At 33.2% G+C, this 21143-nt stretch overlaps 6 protein-coding genes and 1 long non-coding RNA gene across 12 annotated transcripts; 5 read left to right on the forward strand and 2 right to left on the reverse strand.

Moving 5' to 3' along the window:
• Window positions 1-462: 462 nt before the first annotated feature.
• On the forward strand, window positions 463-3922 carry Lbr (lamin B receptor). Its single transcript, XM_076377947.1, has 9 exons — window positions 463-588; window positions 859-1034; window positions 1113-1296; window positions 1391-1665; window positions 1734-2097; window positions 2173-2471; window positions 2556-2809; window positions 2879-3003; window positions 3082-3922. Exons 2-9 carry the CDS (start codon window positions 885-887, stop codon window positions 3363-3365), a joined length of 1935 nt encoding a protein of 644 aa, XP_076234062.1. The 5' UTR covers window positions 463-588; window positions 859-884; the 3' UTR covers window positions 3366-3922.
• Window positions 3923-4067: 145 nt separating this feature from the next.
• Psmg1 (Proteasome assembly chaperone 1) lies at window positions 4068-5204 on the forward strand. The gene is made up of 5 exons (XM_076379364.1): window positions 4068-4242; window positions 4344-4423; window positions 4509-4672; window positions 4752-4947; window positions 5020-5204. Exons 1-5 carry the CDS (start codon window positions 4145-4147, stop codon window positions 5202-5204), a joined length of 723 nt encoding a protein of 240 aa, XP_076235479.1. The 5' UTR covers window positions 4068-4144.
• Cyck (cyclin K) lies at window positions 4973-7580 on the reverse strand. Of its 2 annotated transcripts, none has more exons than XM_076379362.1 (8): window positions 7430-7580; window positions 6990-7218; window positions 6789-6920; window positions 6611-6716; window positions 6475-6532; window positions 6234-6406; window positions 6002-6148; window positions 4973-5818 (listed from the first exon to the last, which is right to left on the reverse strand). In XM_076379362.1, exons 2-8 carry the CDS (start codon window positions 7206-7208, stop codon window positions 5418-5420), a joined length of 1236 nt encoding a protein of 411 aa, XP_076235477.1. In that variant the 5' UTR covers window positions 7209-7218; window positions 7430-7580; the 3' UTR covers window positions 4973-5417. The 2 variants fall into 2 exon arrangements, with proteins under 2 accessions (XP_076235477.1, XP_076235478.1); XM_076379363.1 differs by having other exon boundaries at window positions 6990-7212; window positions 7430-7529.
• A 150-nt stretch (window positions 7581-7730) lies between these two features.
• On the forward strand, window positions 7731-8584 carry LOC143179923 (uncharacterized). The gene is made up of 2 exons (XR_013002045.1): window positions 7731-7886; window positions 8451-8584. It is a non-coding gene; the product is annotated as an uncharacterized LOC143179923 (long non-coding RNA).
• On the forward strand, window positions 8280-13067 carry LOC143179918 (ribosomal protein S6 kinase 2 beta). Its single transcript, XM_076379360.1, has 13 exons — window positions 8280-8693; window positions 8813-9007; window positions 9084-9165; window positions 9343-9503; window positions 9576-9682; window positions 9757-9934; window positions 10006-10171; window positions 10252-10407; window positions 10470-10729; window positions 10795-11043; window positions 11122-11360; window positions 11436-11697; window positions 11784-13067. Exons 1-13 carry the CDS (start codon window positions 8565-8567, stop codon window positions 11910-11912), a joined length of 2313 nt encoding a protein of 770 aa, XP_076235475.1. The 5' UTR covers window positions 8280-8564; the 3' UTR covers window positions 11913-13067.
• On the forward strand, window positions 11838-15662 carry LOC143179921 (guanylate kinase). Of its 5 annotated transcripts, none has more exons than XM_076379368.1 (5): window positions 11838-11961; window positions 14199-14466; window positions 14549-14772; window positions 14849-14959; window positions 15042-15662. In XM_076379368.1, the coding sequence occupies exons 2-5, from the start codon at window positions 14210-14212 to the stop codon at window positions 15047-15049; spliced, it is 600 nt and encodes a 199-aa protein (XP_076235483.1). In that variant the 5' UTR covers window positions 11838-11961; window positions 14199-14209; the 3' UTR covers window positions 15050-15662. The 5 variants fall into 5 exon arrangements, with proteins under 5 accessions (XP_076235483.1, XP_076235482.1, XP_076235481.1 ...); XM_076379367.1 differs by lacking the exon at window positions 11838-11961 and adding an exon at window positions 13207-13316; XM_076379366.1 differs by lacking the exon at window positions 11838-11961 and adding an exon at window positions 13365-13547.
• Window positions 15663-16049: 387 nt separating this feature from the next.
• Window positions 16050-19029, reverse strand: LOC143179550 (uncharacterized). Its single transcript, XM_076378846.1, has 3 exons — window positions 18975-19029; window positions 18565-18604; window positions 16050-18045 (listed from the first exon to the last, which is right to left on the reverse strand). Exons 1-3 carry the CDS (start codon window positions 19027-19029, stop codon window positions 17037-17039), a joined length of 1104 nt encoding a protein of 367 aa, XP_076234961.1. The 3' UTR covers window positions 16050-17036.
• Between the last annotated feature and the right edge of the window lie 2114 nt (window positions 19030-21143).

Genomic DNA, 21143 nt, shown 5'->3' on the forward strand with positions numbered 1-21143 from the left:
AATGCAGGCAAATGCTTCCGGTGCAACAGCACTCTTTCGGAAACTTCAGACTGTATTTGTGACCACACGCTACTTGGAAATGCAAGTATTTTCATTTATGAAAAAATTAAGTTCATCCTGTAATCATTTTTTTTTTCAATATTTAATGGGAAAGTAAATGAAGTAAAAACAAATTATTGTCATTTTATTAAATATTTAAACAAACGTAATCATAGCCTATACGCACCCAATCGAGAACGAAATTGGCGGGAAGCATATCAATGTAATATCTTTATATATAAAATTTTTTTTATTCATTATATATTTATTTAATAATCTTTTAGTATGCTTGGAATGTTATATTTAGGGAACGCTTAGATGCGACATTTTTTTTTTTTGCGAATGCATCATAACGTTTGCAGAATATGCAATTATCTAGCGTGGTCAGTATTTTGTACATCTTGGAACGCACGTAGCGGGTACGCGTCTTCTTCGTGTTATGATGCAAAAAAAAGCGTTAATTATAACCTCACGATTAGAAGCCCTCTTATTTTTAAACCAGACGGAGTCTTGTTACAAGATATTACTGTTGCTGAAGTAAAAATACGCGTAAGTTGCATAAACGAATTAATTGATACTTACTTACGTTACAATTTAATTCATAATACTCTTCTTTGAGGGACGCTATTCGAGTAGAACTTTGTATAACATTTAATTTAGTTTTAAATACGAATTGTACGAAGGTACTACGTAACAATATTTTTTCTACAAATGAATTACATAAATGAATACATGAATTAGAACTTTTTTTAATAAAATAAACGCGTTTCAGTATGGTTGGTGCATTAACTGTTATGTAACGTTTTTTATTTCTTAAAGGTCAGTAACGGTGTTTTAACATAACGATGAAATTTTCTGAAGGAGATAATATACTTGCCAAACATCCAGACTTTAATGAATATTATAAGGGTAAAATATTAAGTATGAGAGGTGAACGATATAAAGTGCAATTCGAAACAGGCAACGAATTTATGATTCATTCTGCTGATGTTAAGGTATACTGTAATATTTAAACTATTCTAATTCATCATTATGATCATTGTTTTTCTAAACCTTAAAATTTAAAATCATAGGCATGTAGACCATCCCGAAGTACAACAAGACTAGGCACTAGAGGCAGAAAAAGTCCCCGAAGTTCACCTAGTAGGAGGTCTCCACGTATACGATCTCCTGCGAGATCTCCATCTACTGGCAAAAAGAGCTCAATGCGGGGTAGATACGCAAAGGTTTCTTTGCCTCGAATAGAAATAGCTAGTGGTAAGTATAACTCCTTATAAATTATGTTGAAACATATTTAAACAAATTATGTTGATAATTTATGTTGAAACATACTTCTGTGTACAACATATAGATACACTTAGTGAAAAACATATTATTAACACTGAAAGTACAAATGATGACTTCATTGATGCTGTATCTCTTCAATCTCGATTAAAAGAGGGTGGAACAGTCACACGTAGGACAACAAGATTATTGTCTGGTGCACTAAAACCTGAATTAGAACACAAGATGGTCATAACCAGAAATATTAATAGAGCTGTATCACTTCCGCTAGAAAGGAAAAGTCAGTTGCATGATCTTGGTATCGATACAAAAGAAAGGGGGCAGTCTGTACAAAAAGATCATGTAATGTTTTTTACTCATTGATTATCTAGTACTCTACTATCTCTACATTAACTAACATTTCCTTTCAGAATCTGTTAAAAACCACGAATTACGAAGAAGAGATAAAAACAGATTCACAAGTAACAGAAAAACGAATGAAAGAAATAAACATAATTAATCAGCCACAGGAATGGGGAGGATGGTTTGGTACTTTACTTCTTATATTTCTGACACCTTTAATTGCGATAGTACCGCAATTAATGTGTACGCAAGATCAGTGTAAATTTGAGTACCCTCAGATACCTACAGATTTACATTCGTTGATAAGTCTAAAGATATTTTCTATATATTTGGGATTTTTCTTATTTGTGGCTATTGTTTCAATGATACCAATTGGAAAGAAAGTCGATGGACCGCAAAGTAGAATTGGGAGATTGCAATATCGTTTAAATGGTAACTTTTATTAATGTTTTTAGTTATTGATTATTTTGGATAGCATTATTATACATTTTATTCCTTTTCTTTTAGGATTTTTATGTGCTCTTTTATCGCTGATTATATTTGTTACGTGTGTATATAAAGAATTCGAAATCACTGATATCATTGTAGAAAATTATGTACAGTTTTCAATCAGCGGTTGGATTCTTGGTGTAATCTTGTCATTAATGTTATTTATAAAGGCGGGCAAAGCCCCAGTAGCAAATCTGAACATACATGGATCCACTAATAGTCGAATCTACAATTTTTGGCAAGGACGGGAAATAAATCCACGAATTGGCCCTTTGGATATTAAAATGAATCTATTTCGTACAGCCATGATAGCTATTGTAATCATTTTTTAAAAAGCATTGTTTTTTTTTTTATAACAAAGTGAATGACATGAAACTCATGCAGTTTTATCTCAATTTTAGATTCTGATAAATTTGTCTATTGTGGTTAAAGCAGTCGAAGAAGCAGAAAGTTACAGTCTAGAACACCTGAATATTGATGTGGTATTAGCTGCTATATTACAAATAATTTATTCAATGGATTCACTTTTCTTTGAATCAGCGATTTTGACGACTTTCGAAATAATGTACGAAGGAACTGGATACATGTTATGTACTGGTTACATGTTATTTCCGTTTCTACCAACTCTAACAACTAAATACATCTTGTACAACAAGTAAGTGATAAAACCTAGTAGGAATAGCCTTGCTTGTAGAGCAAATATAAATGAAACTACTTTTTTCAGGACACAGTTCAACTATTTGCTTGCTATTCCTGTATTCTTCTTTATAATTGGATATTTATTGTTCAGGATTAGCAACTCACAAAAAAATGAATTCAGAAAGAATCCTTTGTCCCCATCGCTATCTCGTAAGTATAAAATTACGTTAATTTGTGTTCTATAATTAATAGAGAAGTTTAAGATCAATTTATGATGTTGATTTATAGATTTACAAACTATTCCCACGGATCGCGGAAAGAAGCTTATAGTATCTGGATTATGGGGATTCGTGAGACACCCAAATTACTTGGGTGATATAATCATGTGGTGGTCAATATCGTCTATAAGTTTGGCGTGTGATATTCTACCCTATTATTATACTATTATGTGTACAGGTTTGTTAATACATAGGGCAATGAGAGATAATGAACGCTGCAAAATGCGTTACGGTTTCGCGTGGGAACAGTATACATCGCGTGTAAAATATATGCTTTTATATCGTATATTTTAGATCAGTGTATTATGTATACAATATTAATAAGTTATTTTTAAGTACTAAAGATGATTATAAAGTTTTACTTTTAAAGCTCTACATTGCTCATTGTTTTATAGAATGACATTTTAATCATAAAAATATTTTAAATATATATTTAGACATATATTTACATATACGTATATGTAAGTTCAAAGATTTAAACGTAGGGTCCAAGTTAAGGAAACATAAAACCAAAAAGTATGAACATGACATTTAATGATAAACTTGCACGTACAATTGATCTTTCAAAATTATTGTCCCAGTAAAAGTATTATTTTAAAATAAAGTAAGAATTATTTGTACTCAGAGTGTCTTAGAATTTTTCAATTATACTTATGCAATTTCATCGAAAAATTCTGGGATGCTCAACATGTCTGATTTGATAAGATAATTATAAATTAAGACAATTGTTAATATAAAATATTTCTAGTGTATAAAAAAATATATAAATATCCATGGTAAAGATATTAGTAAACATTTTTATACTTTTGTATAGATATGTATAATTGATAACTGACAAATAAATAATTTTTTTAGTAGTTCTGTGGTTTTAATTTTAAAAAAATATATTTTTGAAAAACGACAATTTTAGTGCATTTTTCAATAATCAAACGAATGTGTGGGATGTTTAGTAATGTTCTGTCATTCGTCATTCCATTCCGGTATTGGCCGGTAATGGAGTAGCATGACAGAGCAGTAAGAGGAGTGTGTTGTGATCGTTCTATGATAATTTTGATTGATTTTATTAACAAACAATGGTGAGCTTTTTTGGTGAAGTGGTATTCCCAGTTTCACGAGCATTCTGGGATGAGGACGATGAAAATGCATTAAATAGACAGCCAACTGATCAAATGTAAGTTCTGTTTTCCGTCAATATAACCTTTCGCAGTAACATGTTAAAAAATGTCCTATAAAATGCTTCTAAAAATAATTTTTTAACGTTGTTCTTTCCAGTGAATATTCTTTTCGATGGCTTAAAGAAAAACCAGATCAAATTAGCATGTTAATTGTAGTTGAGGGTGAAATGTTAATTGGTAATACGCATGTACATGCTCACATGTACTTTCGCCGGTTCTAATGTTGCATTCCTTAATTGTTAATATTAGGTTGATGTTATAGGTTTCTCCAAAGAATGTCTATGCCAGAATTCGGAAGAAGTGTGTGTCGTAGAAGATGAAAAGCAAACAAAAATATGCATAATGTATCAAGTTAATGATGAAGCATACCTGTGTCTTATATCTCCACGTTTTGATGTGAAATTTTCGGGTAAACTCATCGATAAGGTATTTTCAATGTACTTATATATCTGTAAGATAATTAATAATCGTCTGCTCAAAATATATTTTACATTCTTTTTACTAGATGTCTCATGTTTTATCAATTGCAAAAAGAACAGTTTGCTTAACATGTCAACATGTATCACAATTTAAAAGTAAAGACACTCCAACAGTACCATCTTTCTTAAGAATGTTGTTCACAAAAAATGGAGAAAATGCTTGTTGTTTAAAGGAACCTTTATTAGAACAACCAAATATTATCTATGGTGTCACAGCAGGAGGTCAGTGCTCGAATAACATAACAAATTTTTGAAGATATAAAGTTTAATAGCATATTTGTCTTTTCCTTACAGTTTTATCATATGCAGAGTTTATGGAGTCATCTTCTGTTTTATACATTTTATATACAGACAACTTTGTAGTGGATTCATTATCCACAGAACCTCTTACAAAATTATTTACATCAATGAATTTTACAATGCACGATGTTACATTTACTGGAAAAAATTTGTATAATAAAGGCAACCTTTATATGTAAAATTATGATTAATATGCATTCAAATCATATTTGAAATGGAAACATGCAGACATTAATGATACAAAAGCATTATAATTAAACATTAATTGCAAACCTTACATATTTACAATATTTACAATAATTCAGTATTAGATTCCTGATACTATCTTTAATTATAATGATGTAACATACATCGGCTAATATTACATTTTTGGTCTCGTAAGTTTCCATGTGTTAAGGTTGCGGAGGATAATATGTGCGTGGAGCAGGTGCCGGAGGTACTGGATTAGTTGGAGGAAAGTATGAGGCATTAGTAGGATAAGGATATGGTTGAAATGGTGGCTGAGTTGTTGTGGGAGCGGGCGGTGTAGGTCTGATAGCGGCGGATGAACCAATGTGATGCATAGGCGGAACGATATGATTCATTGTGTTTACAGGAGGAGGCGGTACCGAAACATTTGCTGGCGGAAATGCTGGTGGATAATTGGTATTATTAGGGGCGAATCCAGGAGCTGGATACGTTGGAAAGTGCGGTGGCACCTCCATTGGTTTTATTGCATCTGTGGTATCCGTAGTCGGGCATCCATTTGCAGAAACTGCAGTTACTTCTACTTTGGTGGATTTACCGGGTGTGACTGCAACGTAACGTTAATATATGATTAGTTAATGATTTTTGCCAGAACAGTATAGTTAAAGAGTTGATTCTAACTAAAAAAAAAGAACTATTGAAACAAAACATCCTAAAAGTTAATTATCCCCAATTCCACACTATAACCCACGACTGAGGAAACATCGTATTTCAGTTTGCAGTTGGATACCGTTTGGTGTGGTCGATGCCGATTCGGTAGGAGGTGCTGTTATAGTTCTGTCCCTGCATGGTTCGTTGGATGGTGTCATTGGTGGTGAGTCTGGTGGTTTTGTATTGTTAGCTTGTGAATACAAATCTAATACTTGGTGACATATATCTATAAAAGAATGAAGGATAAGTAAACGTCAGACATACGTATTTATGTGTGGTCTATATCCACAGAGCAGTATAAAGTGTGAAACCTTCTAAAAGATCCATGGTAACGTCTTCCACAAACATATCCCACCAACGTAGGTGCTTTGGTTGTCTTCCATTCCAGTCTACTACCTCAAATTTACTAAGTTTTCCTGCCAGGTACATAAGAGCAACAGCTATAATCTCTGGTTCCCATTGTAAAGATAACGTTGTGCACAAACTGTAAAAGAATATTTGAATTTAAACAGCAATTGAAACCATTTGCAAATCATATTATATAATATATACCTATCATTAACGAATGTCCAAGCCATTTGAACCATTTTCTGTAATTTATTTTTATCACCTGGAACATATAAGATATTTTCATCACATTCTTTTAAGTACAATATCAATTAAGATAATAGAATTTGAAGTTAATTACCTTTGAGGCATTTTGCATACTTTAATAAATAACTATATGGATGTTCAACTTGTAAATCAAACTTTATAGTTTGTAACAAGATTCTTTCTAATGTCATGACTTCTTCCTGCAAGTCAAAGAAATTTATACATATAATATTAACATTTTAATAATATGAGACATATTTTTAACAATTTACCTTAGGATCTTCACCAAATGTCATAAACTTCTGTTCATTCAACAAAGTTTTTGCAGTCTTAATGATATCTTTACATTTTTTTGGAGTTTCTTCTACTTTGCCTGCTAAGAATAAACAACAGCAAGCAGTCACCTAAACAATAATAAAAACTTTAGTCTTATTCACTATATTAGAAATGTATAAAGACAAAAACACACTTACATATCTTGGAAAGTTCTTGAATGAATGGAACATGTAAAATCTGTGGAAGTAGACAACACCAGTTGCCATTGTATTGTATCCTAAATCCATTTTTGTCCCAGTATCAATTATAAAACGTGCTCCTTCTTTTCTGTATCTGCATTCTGTTTCGTAGTCTATTCCATCTTGAATCGATGGTGTATTCCTCAGCTCTTTCTTTTCGTAATACCAACATGGCATTTTTCTGTTTCTGAAAAGCAATTTATATAGCACAGGAGTTTATGTGTATACAAATGTGTACCAAAAAAATTATGTCAAACAAAATTTCAGTAAAGCACAAAGTAGAAAAATATTAAAAAACTAAACATATTTGCAACCTAGTACAAAAGTAAAATTAGTTAATATTAAGATTGTGCATATGAAGCAGGTTAAAATAATAACAGTTCTTTTCTGACACGTACTTAAATAATTCTTTATAAAATATATCACAGAGTTTATTTCAGTTAGAAAATATAATGTAACACTTCACGGTTCCAATAGTTAAAAATATGTATGTATTTGTTGAGAACAACAAAACACTTCCCACTATAAAGCGTTAATCAAAACTGATCGAAACGTATACTGCATGAACTTAGCTGCCATTGTGCCATTGTAGATTATTAATTCTATGAGACATCGTTAGATGGCATCAAGAGTTTTATACTATTAATTCCTACAAGTAGCGCTGTAATCTTATTCTAAACTGATTTAATACGCGTTAACTCCCGCGTCAGGAGTCGTTACAATCTATTTCTATTATTAGTTCTATGGAGGCACGACGATACAAGTCTACTGTTACATATTTCGTGATCAACTTATCACTTGTTGGATCATTGGATGTTAAGTTCATGGAGTTCATGCAAACGCGTCTTATTATAAGTAGTATTGTAGTATAGAATTTTAACAAGTAAAGTGTTTCTCCGTGTAGCAGTATTTCTTTCTGTCTTCTACTGCGTTTAATTATGAGCATAATCAGGCACTATTCGTTCGGCTAGTTATAAAAATACTTTCCTAAAGTAAACGACGCGTTTTAAGTTTCTTTTAAACAGAGAACATAGTAAGAAACAAAATTGAAAATTTTCTTGTATTATACTTTATTTTCATCGTTCCAAATTCATTAATTTTTTCTAAAGTATTTCTACTCTCGTTAAATTTCATTGACTGGATTTGTGGTTCATTTTTTCTTTTTTACTTGTTGATAATTCGATCGATAAGTTACACGCAAAGGTGACTTATTGTATACTTGATTGTTGTAAAAGAACGAAAGTTTGATACAACGCGATACTTGCTCACAATTTCCGACTAACACTTTGCGCGTCATAACACCACGTCTTACGTATACATAGGTCTAATAAATTAATAAGAACATGTATATATTCTCAGTTTTGTTTATTTTTCATTAAATTTATTGTAAAGCAGCCATTTCGCTTGGCTTTGTTTAAGGTCACAAAGCAGGTGCTTCCGGTCCGTATCAGAAATCTGGTTTAAACAACTCTGGTTAAAGGCTTCCTCTGTAGTTTCGGTATCGATAAGTTAAACACAGTTAAATGTTAATTTATGACGACCGCGTACGCGGGAATATTTTACGAAAACGTTTACACCTTCGCAAACGATAACGCGATACCGAGTATAATGCCGTTGGCGAATCTGACGGTCCCTTGGTCCGATCAACATGTAAACGAGAAGGTAATTTCTTTCTGCAGTTGTTAAAACAGTCATTTAATTATGAAAGGACTCGTCTGTAATACGTGAAAGTGGGATTTGTTACTGAAAGTTCGTCTGTTACAATGAACCTGATTCTTCAGCAAGCTATAGATATCCTTCCAGCAGAGTGTCAGGAGGAAACAATGAGCCAAGGAAATGTGGTTGAACCACGTTCCAATGAGTGCTCAGAGTCTCATGAAATTGAAGTTCTCGAAGTAGTAAGGGATGGTCATGAAAAAGCAGACCCATCTCAATTCGAGCTCCTTAAAGTTCTTGGCCAAGGTTCTTTTGGAAAGGTATTGAAGTCTCCTATCATTTGAAAAAATGTGAAGTATACAACAGTACTTTGCAAAGAACTTTTATATTGCGTAGGTACTCTTAGTGAGAAAGGTTGTTGGCAAAGATAGTGGAACATTGTATGCCATGAAAGTTTTGAAGAAAGCTACATTGAAAGGTATTTATTTAATCAAGTGGATGAGGGTAGCTCTGAAAGGTTTGATAATAATATATAATATTGATTTGCAATATAAAATGTAGAAGCAGTATCCGTTAGAATTTTCAGAGCAATTCTCAGAATAAAAATCATTTTCTTTTTTTTAAAGTGGTCTAATTTTGTAATGTTTTATCTTAGTTCGGGACAGAGTTAGAACAAAAATGGAAAGAAATATATTAGTGGATGTTGAGCATCCATTTATAGTTAGACTTCATTATGCATTCCAAACAGAAGGCAAGCTCTATTTAATCTTAGACTTTCTAAGAGGTGGTGATCTATTTTCAAGATTAGCTAAAGAGGTAATATTTATTTGTAATTAATAATAACATTCTCATAAACAGTGTGATTCACATTTATGATTATTGTTATAGGTAATGTTTACAGAAGATGATGTAAAGTTTTATTTAGCTGAACTTGCTCTTGCACTTGGTCACATACATAAACTTGGAATCATTTATAGAGATCTTAAACCAGAAAAGTTCGTATTGTATCACTTGTACATAATTTAAGTATGATCAAACTATATAAATTTATGAGGTTCTTTTCATTTAGTATTTTGCTTGATACTGAAGGCCACATAGCTTTAACTGACTTTGGTCTAAGTAAACAGCCTGTAGATGATCATAAGACATATTCATTTTGTGGTACTGTAGAATATATGGCACCTGAAATTGTGAATAGAAAAGGCCATTCATTTGCTGCTGATTGGTGGAGTTTTGGTGTTCTCTTGGTTAGTTTCATCAATGAAGGGTACTATCTTTGCTTTCTACAAATGCTGAAACTTAAATCTTCAATTTTCAGTTTGAAATGCTGACTGGAGTTCTTCCATTCCAAGGTGCAAATAGTAAAGAAACAATGACACAAATATTAAAAGCAAAACTCTGTATGCCACATAAGATTTCACCAGAAGCACAGGCCCTTCTGAGAGTACTCTTTAAGAGAAACCCTGCAAATAGACTCGGATCTGGTAATAACTTATGCCGTTTTTTAAATTAAAAGATTGTATTACACTCTAGCTAATTTATAATCATTTTATTGCCATCTTAGGCGGAGTAGAAGAAATCAAAAGCCACGTATTCTTTGCGACAATCGATTGGGATGCTCTTTATAGAAAAGAGGTGAAACCTCCCTTTAAGCCAGCTGTTAGTGAAGACGATGATGCATTTTATTTTGATAGTGAATTTACGTGTAAAACGCCTAAAGGTAATCATTTTCATAATGAATAGCGTAAATGAATAAATGTAAGAAGTATAAAATATTTTTAGATTCTCCCGGGGTACCACCAAGTGCCAATGCTCATGAATTGTTTCGTGGCTTTAGCTTTGTCGCACCGTGCCTTCTTGAGGATCATGGTAAACTTCCAGAATACAAAAACTGTGATAGCCTAACCGCAGCTTTTCCAACATATGTGAGTCCAGTATCCGTGTCTGATGAGTATGAGTTCAAACAAGAAATTGGTAAAGGAAGTTACAGTGTAGTCTATTTAGCTGTTCATAAGGCGACTAAAACGGAGTATGCTATAAAGGTAATTATAATTCGTTTGATTGAAGTCTATTTAGTATCGATCGATAGTCATTTACTTTATTACAGGTAATTGATAAGTCGAGAAGAGATCCAACAGAAGAAATAGAAATTCTACTACGGTATGGAAGACACCCTCATATTGTAACTTTAAGAGCTGTCCACGAGGACGATAAACGAGCTTATTTGATATTAGAATTATTACGAGGTGGAGAACTACTCGACCGTCTATTGCAAAGGCGTAATCTCACAGAGAGAGAAGCTGCTGAAGTAATGTACACTATCGTAAATGTTGTTCATTATCTACACGAAAATGGGGTAATTATTAATCGCGAATTGAACACTATTATTTCATATACAATCGATTAATCAAAATTTGTTTTCCGTGTATGTTAGGTTGTTCATAGAGACTTGAAACCATCAAATATATTATATTCGAAACCAGGGGCTGATCCATCAACGCTTTGTTTATGTGACCTTGGTTTTGCGAAACAATTGAGAGCTGAAAATGGTTTATTAATGACACCTTGCTATACCGCTAACTTTGTTGCCCCTGAAGTACTAAAACGTCAAGGATATGATGCTGCATGCGACATTTGGTCACTTGGTGTTTTATTATACATCATGTTAGCTGGGTAATTAAAGAACCATTATTATTTGAAGCTTAAAGATTAATTGATACTAATGAATATCCTTTTTTGACATTTTAGGTACACACCATTTCGCAATAGTCCTGGCGATAGTGCGACCGATATATTAGATCGCATTGGACCTGGATACGTTGACACTGAAAGTGGTATCTGGTGTCAAATTTCAAACGAAGCTAAGGAGTTAGTGAAGAGAATGTTACACGTTGATCCTAATCGAAGGCCTACTGCAGTTGCCATTTTAAAATATCCATGGATTGCTAATCGGCATCGTCTTCCACAGAAAGTATTACCGCATGGTTCTAGGGATCCTCATAGCCTCAAAGTATGTTATATTCTACATGTATTTGCAATCTATAAAACATATGGAGTGTATTGACGATGCCAATATTGTGTGAAAAATATTTCTAGAGGGCAGTAGCAGAAGCGTATAGAGCAATGTCTAGTAGTCCGAGATCGCCTCACATTGGCCCTGTTGTTATGTCAGAACTTGCTCGTCGACGAACACAAGCTAAACCATCTGGACCTACTGAAGTTTAAGCTAAAGTTTCTATTCTCTTATAGTTATTCTAAAATTTGTCAAGTGTGAGTGAGTATCTTATGTTGGTGAACATAATGTGATATTTATTTGTATATGTTAAATACTTTTTTTATGTTAAATACTTATGCATATGTTTATACATGTATGCGTTTGCCATATTGAGATTTACAATACTCTAATCTTAGCAACCAAAACATAGTAATTTAAAATCAAATATATATGTATATTATATATACTGTAAATTTTTAATTATTCTTTAGTTATATTTTTACTTTACGGGCTGCGTATACATATGTATATGTAAGAAAGACTATATTTTGTCAATATAAATCTACTATTTCTTGTGCAATGTTCAAATGTAGCTAGTACGTTCTAATTTTTCAAGAATGCCGTTTGCTGATATAACGGAACACAAAATCGAATCACAAAATCGAATCACAAAATCGAATCACAAAATCATCTCTATTCTGGTTAAAACTCATGTATGTGCATAGAATAGAAAAAAATACGTATTTAAATTCATATTTTCGACAAATCTAATAAATTAAATCTATAATCTGTATTGTACGTGATCATTATTCAACTATTACAAGTGATACAAATTACATGTGAAAAATATACTGAAATATACCAAATAAAGCGCGAAAATAATATAAATACACTCTACTTTTCGATCAGTACTTTGTTAAATAAATTAATAATTCTAATGAAATAGTTTTATTCGACGAATTGTATCATATTTGATTAAGAGCAAATAAGAAATCAGCTATCGAATTTCAAGACATGAGTAATGTTTGTACATAAACCTGTTTATGTAATTGTTTACGTAAGATATGATATTAATCTTTCCTCGAAGTTTGTAGTGCTTGTTCCTCACTAATACAAAAGTCGATTGTGTTTGTTATTATGTTACGCGGATATACTATCTTCTTTGGAGAAAAACTTCAGGCAACGATATTTGGTAATTTAATAAACACACCTTTACAAACCTTTCAAATTCCTTTTGCTACGTAACTAAGATTAATCTAGTTCCGGTTCAATAAAAAACACAATTTTTTAACCAAGTCCAACTCTACATCAATAGTGTAATACAAAATAAATTGAATTAGATTTGAATTATTATTTAATAATAATAAACATTGAAAATATTGAAACATTGTATTTTTAGTTCCCAGTGCTTTTTTATAATTGGAGATAATTCATGTTCGTAACATCGGATATACAAAATATTCTTAATTCATAATTTGGCGGTAAAAAGCGCATGCGCGCTTTATTAAACGAAAACGTGGTAGCTGTAGCTGCATGTTCTTTCTTTTGCTCGCGATCTCCGATTTTCTGTATAGAAATTTTCATCGTAAGTCACAGTAATTTTCGTTACCCTTCGATTTTAATTTCCTGCAAAGGTGAGATATTTTCCAATATTTTAAAAACTTTTGTTTCGTTTAAAGAAACGAAGAGAAATGTGACAGGGTGGTTGTGGCATCACTATACCTAAGCAAACTCAGTTTTACGAATGACGATATGTTTTCCGTGATTGTGTTCAGCATATATTGTGCAAGCATAAGGTGTTCTTTTATTGGAATTGTAAGAGATGAATCATTGAAACGATTTCTTAGTGAATCAGTCCAATATGGGTAATATTTTCCTCTCACTATCTACCATTCGCTTGAAAGAATCTGTAGAATTGTTGGTATGTTTTGCTCTGAGAAATCAATATTTTGAAGACCCTGCACTTTAAGTTTGTTTCGTGGCCTATAAGAATCATTTACATCTTAGGAAAACATCTTAGCGGAAATGTAGCGAGAATGGTGGCGTCTGTAGAATCTTCGTTTGATATTACGCGCCTATTTTTGTGCTAATTTTTGTGCAATTCTGATATTTCCGGCGTTTTCGATCAGCTGTTCTTCAGCCCTTCATTGTCACCCTTATTTTCTTAACGTTTAGTAGTACGGTTATGGAGTTAGCTAAAGTATCGGATCGCAGCACATTTTTTCGAAATTTGAACAATACATTATCCTGTACTTGCACATTTTCTTCTGATTTAGAAAATTAATCATATTATAACGCATCGTTTGTGAATATTTTCGTTTCTTCTAATACCTAAGAGGTTTTAAATAACGTGATATTATTCCCACAAACATGGTATCATTTTTGTGCTTTAGAACAATAACAATGGGTATGAATCAATTCAATTATGCTACATCACAATTTATGTCTTCTTTTATTTCTGTGATGATATATTTAAGAATAACTGTATGGCTTCTGACCGTGTCAATTGTTTGTAGGTGCCTTTAATATGCTTCAGAAAGGTCCACGACCTTTAGTTTTATGTGGTCCATCTGGAAGTGGAAAAAGTACCTTTATAAAGAAGCTTTTTGAGGAATTCCCAGATAAATTTGGGTTTTCTGTTTCTCATACAACAAGAAACCCTAGACCAGGCGAGGAAGATGGGAAACATTATTATTTCACTACTAAAGAGAAAATGCAGAAACAAATAGAACAGGGTGAATTCCTAGAAACTGCTACTTTTACTGGAAATTTGTATGGGACTAGGTAATGCAGCAACCTTATTGGAGTATAACAAATCATTAATCATAGTAATGATTCATCATAAGCTGCCCTTGTATATTTTCAGTAAACAAGCTGTAGAAGACGTTCAAAAGGCAGGAAGAGTTTGTGTGCTTGACATTGACATACAAGGCATGAAACAAATAAAGCAGAGTTCTCTGGAACCTTTGTACGTGTTCGTGAAGCCACCATCCATGGATGAATTAGAAGCAAGATTACGGAAGAGGAATACAGAAACAGAAGATTCTTTGAAACAGAGATTGTCTATTGCTAAAACAGAAATAGAATACGGTATGTATTCATGTTTAATAATATTGAGTAATATACAATTTTTTAACACTTAATGAGCAACTAATATCTGTTTTAGGGGAGAAGCCTGGTAATTTTGACTTGGTAATTGAAAATGATAATTTCTCAAAGGCGTATGAAAAATTACGGGATTTCATACTCTCTAACTGGGAAAAAGATTCTAAAACAGGTTTGTTAAAAAACTTAAAAATATTCATGCATGTTATACATTTATTACTGAATAAAATTAACATCTGTATTGTGTATTGCAGAAACCTAAATGGATAATTTGGATTTCTGAAGATGTACATTTATTTCGTGTTATATTATGATTATTTTTATATATCATCGTTTTATAGTAGTGGAAATTATTGCATAATGAGGTGTATGAAAAGCCCGTGTCCAGAAGTTGAATTGCTAGGATCAAGAATTATTTAGGCAGATAATTTTATACAACAGTAAGTTGATTTTAATATTAAAGACTAAACATATGCAGGATGTATTAAAGTTTTCACGCACGTAGTAATGTTATCAAAATTTGATTGACAATGCTTAAAATTTTAACATACACGAAATGGAGATAACACATATACATACAATTTTGAGTAAAACTGAATAGGAAGATAAGAGAGTTTAGAATCTGAATGTAGTTAATTTTAGGTCAGTACTTAATAATGATAGGCATATGCCTACATAATGTAGTTGATTAAGTTATATTTCCAATTTAATTTACAGTTACATATTGTATGAATCTTCATGATTAGGAGACATAATACAATTTTTTTTATATAATTACGAGCAGTCAATTTGTAAGAATTTAATGTAAATTTTCTGTTAGTTTAGGAGATGAATTTTTTAATGTTTAGTTGGAATATATATTTTTTTAAATAGCAGAGCATTTTTCCATTTCTTTCAAAATTTTCATACAATACGCTTGTTGAATATTTCGGAGAGAAAGATTTATTTTTACATTTGCAAAATGACTGAGAAAAGGTCAAATAGTAAATTATACATACCTTCAAAGAAGGTCCCAATTTATTAAATAATCTTGAAAGGGTTAAGTGTGATATATAATGAACACAGAGTTGAACATGTAAAGATGTATATGACAGGTTGCAAATGTAAGAATCTAGAACTGTTACTACCTGTTTGCACGATAAAAAGGATGTTTCAAACTGTGTGAACACGTAACTATTTTAAAAATCTCAGTGTTCTACATTAATTTTTCTACTATTTAAACAACTGTGAAAGAGGGAAGGTTTTACAATTTACATGTATAGTTGAAGATTTTTATATCGTTTAATTTACAGTAAATAGGCTTTTTTGCATGCTGTATAAGTACATGGTAGCTTTTGAGTCATTTGATTCTTGGTAGTATACCTATTGCAAGAGCGTGAAATGATTTTATATCGGTGATATCTTACTGAATGTGTGCGGAGGACACTCAATTAGTGTCAAAGACAGAACTTAAGAACAGATTGGATATCTAAAAAAAAGATAATTGGAGAACTAAATGTAATATCCTAGATATAGCTAACTGAGACTATTCACCAAACAAAGTTGTGTTCCAATAGAGTAGGTTACTTATAAAATACTTGTCGTTTTGTCCTTGAACTTGCCTTCATATCAGAAGTCATACATTTATTTACAATATTCAGAATCAATTCATCATATTTAGGTTTCATTGATGAGAAAGAAAGTCATTGCATAGACATTCCTGTGAGAACATTCGCTTTCAGTTAGAGGCATTACATGTTATTTATTTATTACAAACATTTAGAGAAAATCATGTCCAAACCATTAAAAAATATTCTCATATTTTCGTACAAATAATCAACATTTCAATGTTCTTCGTCTCACTATCATTTCGCGTTTCCATATATCGTCGCGTGTCCACGTTGTTCACATCATCTAACATTCTCATCGTTTCATCACATGAAACTCACCACGTTGTTGCTTCCACGATCGCGAAAGACTAAGGATATTTTCTTATGCATAGTTAATTGTTAATACGTGTATAGTATAGTCGTATGTGATAATACAATGCGATATTTAAATACAAGAATCGTAGTAATATATGTACACGTTGTTATAGAAAATTATATTATTGTTGTAGTGTACTATATTGAATAAATATTTGAAATGGTATACACCACTGTTATCCTCAAGAAAAACTAATGAAACTCCTGTGTTCCTCGTCATTAACTCAACTCAAATTCACTTACCAGCTATCTTCCACGGAAATCGAAAATTTTATTCATCTACAACTAATGGTGTTTAGAATAGTCGCGTTTCGGCCATTCCCCATGGTGATGACGAGTTTTATGCTTGGGCACCTCGCTCACTTCAATGGACGTCACCTTCACGTCCTTGCTCTCCTCCTTCTTCATTTCCTCTCGAATCAGATTATCCCCATAGTTTCTAGGCTCTTTTTCTTTCACTTCAGACACGCTCTGAGCCTTGTTCTGCACAGTCGTGCTCGGTTTCCTCGAAAAGATATAATTAATCACTTGAGGACGTGGTGCAAAAATATCCTCTGGAAGATAAGGCTCCACGACTGATCCTATGTTCGATTGATCTGTCCCTTTCAGCAAAGGCACGTTTGGCACACTTGCTTCTCTGACTCTAACTACTTCCTGATCATTTGTCAGATGGTCTTGATATGGAATTGATCCTAAAGCTCTCAAAGAATCCCTGTTGGCAAGATCACGTGCAGTCAATCTCCTTATCGCATCGGGTGGCCTTTGATCGGTCAAATCTGAAGGTTCCACGAGAACCTGCTCGTACATTTGACGGCTTAAATCACGTCCTTCTTTAGATGGATCAGGTAAACTGGGTCCAAATCCTCGAATCGACTGTCCTACTCTGTATCCTGGTTCAGGGACCACCATTTGTCTTTGATACAAGGAATCTTGATAATTAGTACGGTCCAAGTAATTCTCGAGGGCATTCCAGTTCTCCAGATCTTTGGAGATCGCTCTTCTGGCTAAGTTCGAGATCTCTTTTATGTCTAATGGCTGCGTGTTGGCTTGTGGAGGTAGACGATCGTTTTGCACATTCTGCAACAGATTTTCCGCTCGATTTTGGTAACTGTTGCGGCGAATAGCATCCTCTGAGAATGTCAGACGCTGGGAAGGCACTTGATAGGTCTTTTCCAGGACAGCCCCTCGGTCGAAGAAACGTTTCTCTTGGTAATTACTTCGTGCCTCCTCGTTAGTGTCTGGATAATAGGCTTCGTAGAATACAGGTCCTCTGTCGAGATCGTAGCTTTCGTAACTGGGGAAAGAAGCAAGATTAAGCCCTAATTTGAGTTATGGTTGACTTTAATTGAATTTGCTCAATGCTGTTGGACCTTGTCTGATTTTTTATTGAATTGTAACATATGAGATATTTTCTTAGAAGTTTTGCTGTCCTGTTACCTATTCTTCTCCACCCTTGACAATGTAAGTACGATTACAAGAATGAAATTTCGTCACGTTCACCCTAGTGTCATTTATCTTTCACTGACTGCTACTTCCCCAGCCCTTGAAACAATTTCCTACCAGGGTCTAGCTCTCCTAATAAGAGGCTTTAGGGAACGTCTCCCTGGAATTCAAAGAACCCTAGAATTTTTTACAAGAGGAGCTCCAAGCTTCATAAATAATTGAAGAAAATTTCTTCACTAATATAATCAATATTTTGATTACAAAAAACACTTTATATGTTACAACTCGATATTGGCTCTCTTGGGTAAACACTCATGTTTTTTCTATCGTTTAAAAACAGGAAAAAAACAACAAACATATAGGTACGTACCGATGAATATCGTGATTCCACGCGAATACGGATGATACTCCTGCCAAAGAAAGTGTTATTAATCAAGTAGCTTTTATCGATGATGCAAAACTTTGCAAAAATGAGAGCAATTAAGGTGAATGCATATGGAAATGATACTCGAACGAATTACGGTTTTATTGGATTAAAATATATAAGCAGTTTCATTTATGATTTATCTCGTTTATAGGAGGAAAACAGTAAATATTATTATCAGTTTATTGTAGACGTGGTACACATAATATTTTTTATGAAATAATCAATTTCTCCATTCTAATAATTATGATGAATCCATCTACTATTTATTTCAACACTAATCTTAAAATTCCCTTCATTCTTCACTCTTCGAAGAGCAAGTAAATTGTAAGAAAGAATAAGAGGTGCGTACGTACCTATTAAAATTGTTGTCGCTATCAAGAGCAGATGCTCTTTAACTTTAAGAGCCATGATCCTATCTCGGAGCAACGACAAGCGACTGAGCTTCGTGTCGAGGGACGTGTGCGCGTATTTTCAGATACCCCTAAAATAAACCACCATTTCCTTCGAGCTTCGCTGACTAACGATCCCGTAGAAAGCTCCGCTGGAAAATTCGCGGTATTCACCGTGAATCCATCTCGATCGTGCAGAATACATTAATTAACACAATCGAGAACCTTTTATGCAAATACTCGCACTACTTTTTTTTTTCGTACTCACATTCGCTAATTTTATATTCTTTTACCTCGATGTTTTGTACCTCATATTTTATATTTTTTATTCGAATTGAGAAACAAGGATGAAATTAATTTCGTCTCATTTAAGATGATTAAAGTCTAAAAATACGCTATTCAGCTCACTTGAGAATAATAGAGGTTTAACATTATTATATTTATTTTATGCTTATTCATTTCGTGATTTTATTATGCTCCACCCATTTCTTTCTTTCCAGCGAATTAATCTGCACAATACAAATCAAATTTATCTAGCCTGTGAGCGTGAAACAGTTTCACGAGTGGATGCGCGCTGAACACGTGGAAAATTGTTTAAACAAACGACCTCTGTACAACGTGAAATCACGGCATTAGAGGATGAACAATTGATTGACACCTATTTCGACACGAGGTATGTTCAACTTCCGATATTTGTACATAAACTAGTAGTAGTAGTAGTAGACAAAATTTAAGTGAAATAGATTCCACAAAATAAAAATAAGTAAAAGTTGAGGATAATTCTGAATATAAAGTTTGTCTTCTAAAATGAAGAAAACTGAAAAAAGCGAACTTGATCATTTTTGATTCTGAAAGATTCATAGGATAATGGAAAGGCATTATAAACTTGGCTTAAGCTTTGAAAAGAGGTTTATAAAAAAAGTTTGACACAGATTCCAATTTCCCAGTGAGCCATTTAATAGTTAATGAAAGCCAGTTCAAAGGACATGTGTCCGAAACTGAAAACCTGTGAGTGTGCCCTCCGAAATGCAAATACTAAGAGCGCTTTAGGAAAATAGGCAATCGCACCCTGTTTACTCGCTCCTTATTTATTCGGGATTCACGAAACAATTCGGCTCTATCGCGTTCGATCAAAACTTACTGCCGGTTCATCTCCCAAGCTTTTATTCACTCTGCCCTTCTTTGTTATTTTTCTTCTTTTTTTGAGGATTTGAGCGAACCAGTTGCATAGTTAGCCCTAAATTGCCGAGGGTCTGATACATAGGAGACGATAAAATTTGTTTACTTGTCCAGCGGTGTTAATAACTCTTTTCTATGAAAATGAGATGAAACCACTTAATGATGACATGGTGGTTATCGTGGTCACCACATTTCCTGCTGTATAGATATGTAGCGAAATTGAAACTCTATTTTGGGATAGTGGGGAATTGATGCATTAGGAGGATAATAATACACTTTTGATTAGAACATTAATTACAATTTATTGACATTATAAATATTAGTCTTGTTCTACTGGTTAAATGGAGTACACAAGTTTTAAAATGTGATGTGATTCAAAAATTATGTTCTGAAATTATTTCTGCACTACTAAAGGATTTGAGCCTTAACGCAACTGTTGAATACATGTTAGACGTCCAGAGTCGCATCGAAGGTAACTAATTACTCTTCTAGAAGTAGCCCATGGCTTGTAATTAGAATCGAAATTCTTAAGAGCGTCGCAGACGGACGCATGTGGAAATTATTAATTAACCCGAGGATGGAAGCAGAAATGAGAGTTTTCCATGAGAGCGCTTCAACTTCAAACGCTGGTTAATTTAATCAGAAACTGCCATGGCCTGTCTAAAGTAGAACATACATGTGAAATCAGTACTGTAAAATGAATTAAGGTTACAAGGGTCGCTTTGAAAGTGAAAACTAATGACCGTGTGGCTTGCCACAGAAACTCTTTGCAAATTCAGAATCAGAGTTCGAAGGTTGAAGACGCAAAGGCAACGCAAAAGCAATAAAGTGGCGAGAGTCAGAAGCCATGAAAACAAAAATAGGAGGTCGCAGAGGGAAAACATTGTTAGAATTGAAAAGGTGATTTATTAGGTAGCAAAGGACAGTTCAGCTGCACGCACTTGAAGGTCAAGT

The sequence above is a fragment of the Calliopsis andreniformis genome, chromosome 5 (assembly GCF_051401765.1).
Source record: "Calliopsis andreniformis isolate RMS-2024a chromosome 5, iyCalAndr_principal, whole genome shotgun sequence".
In the NCBI taxonomy this organism is placed as follows: domain Eukaryota; kingdom Metazoa; phylum Arthropoda; class Insecta; order Hymenoptera; family Andrenidae; genus Calliopsis; species Calliopsis andreniformis.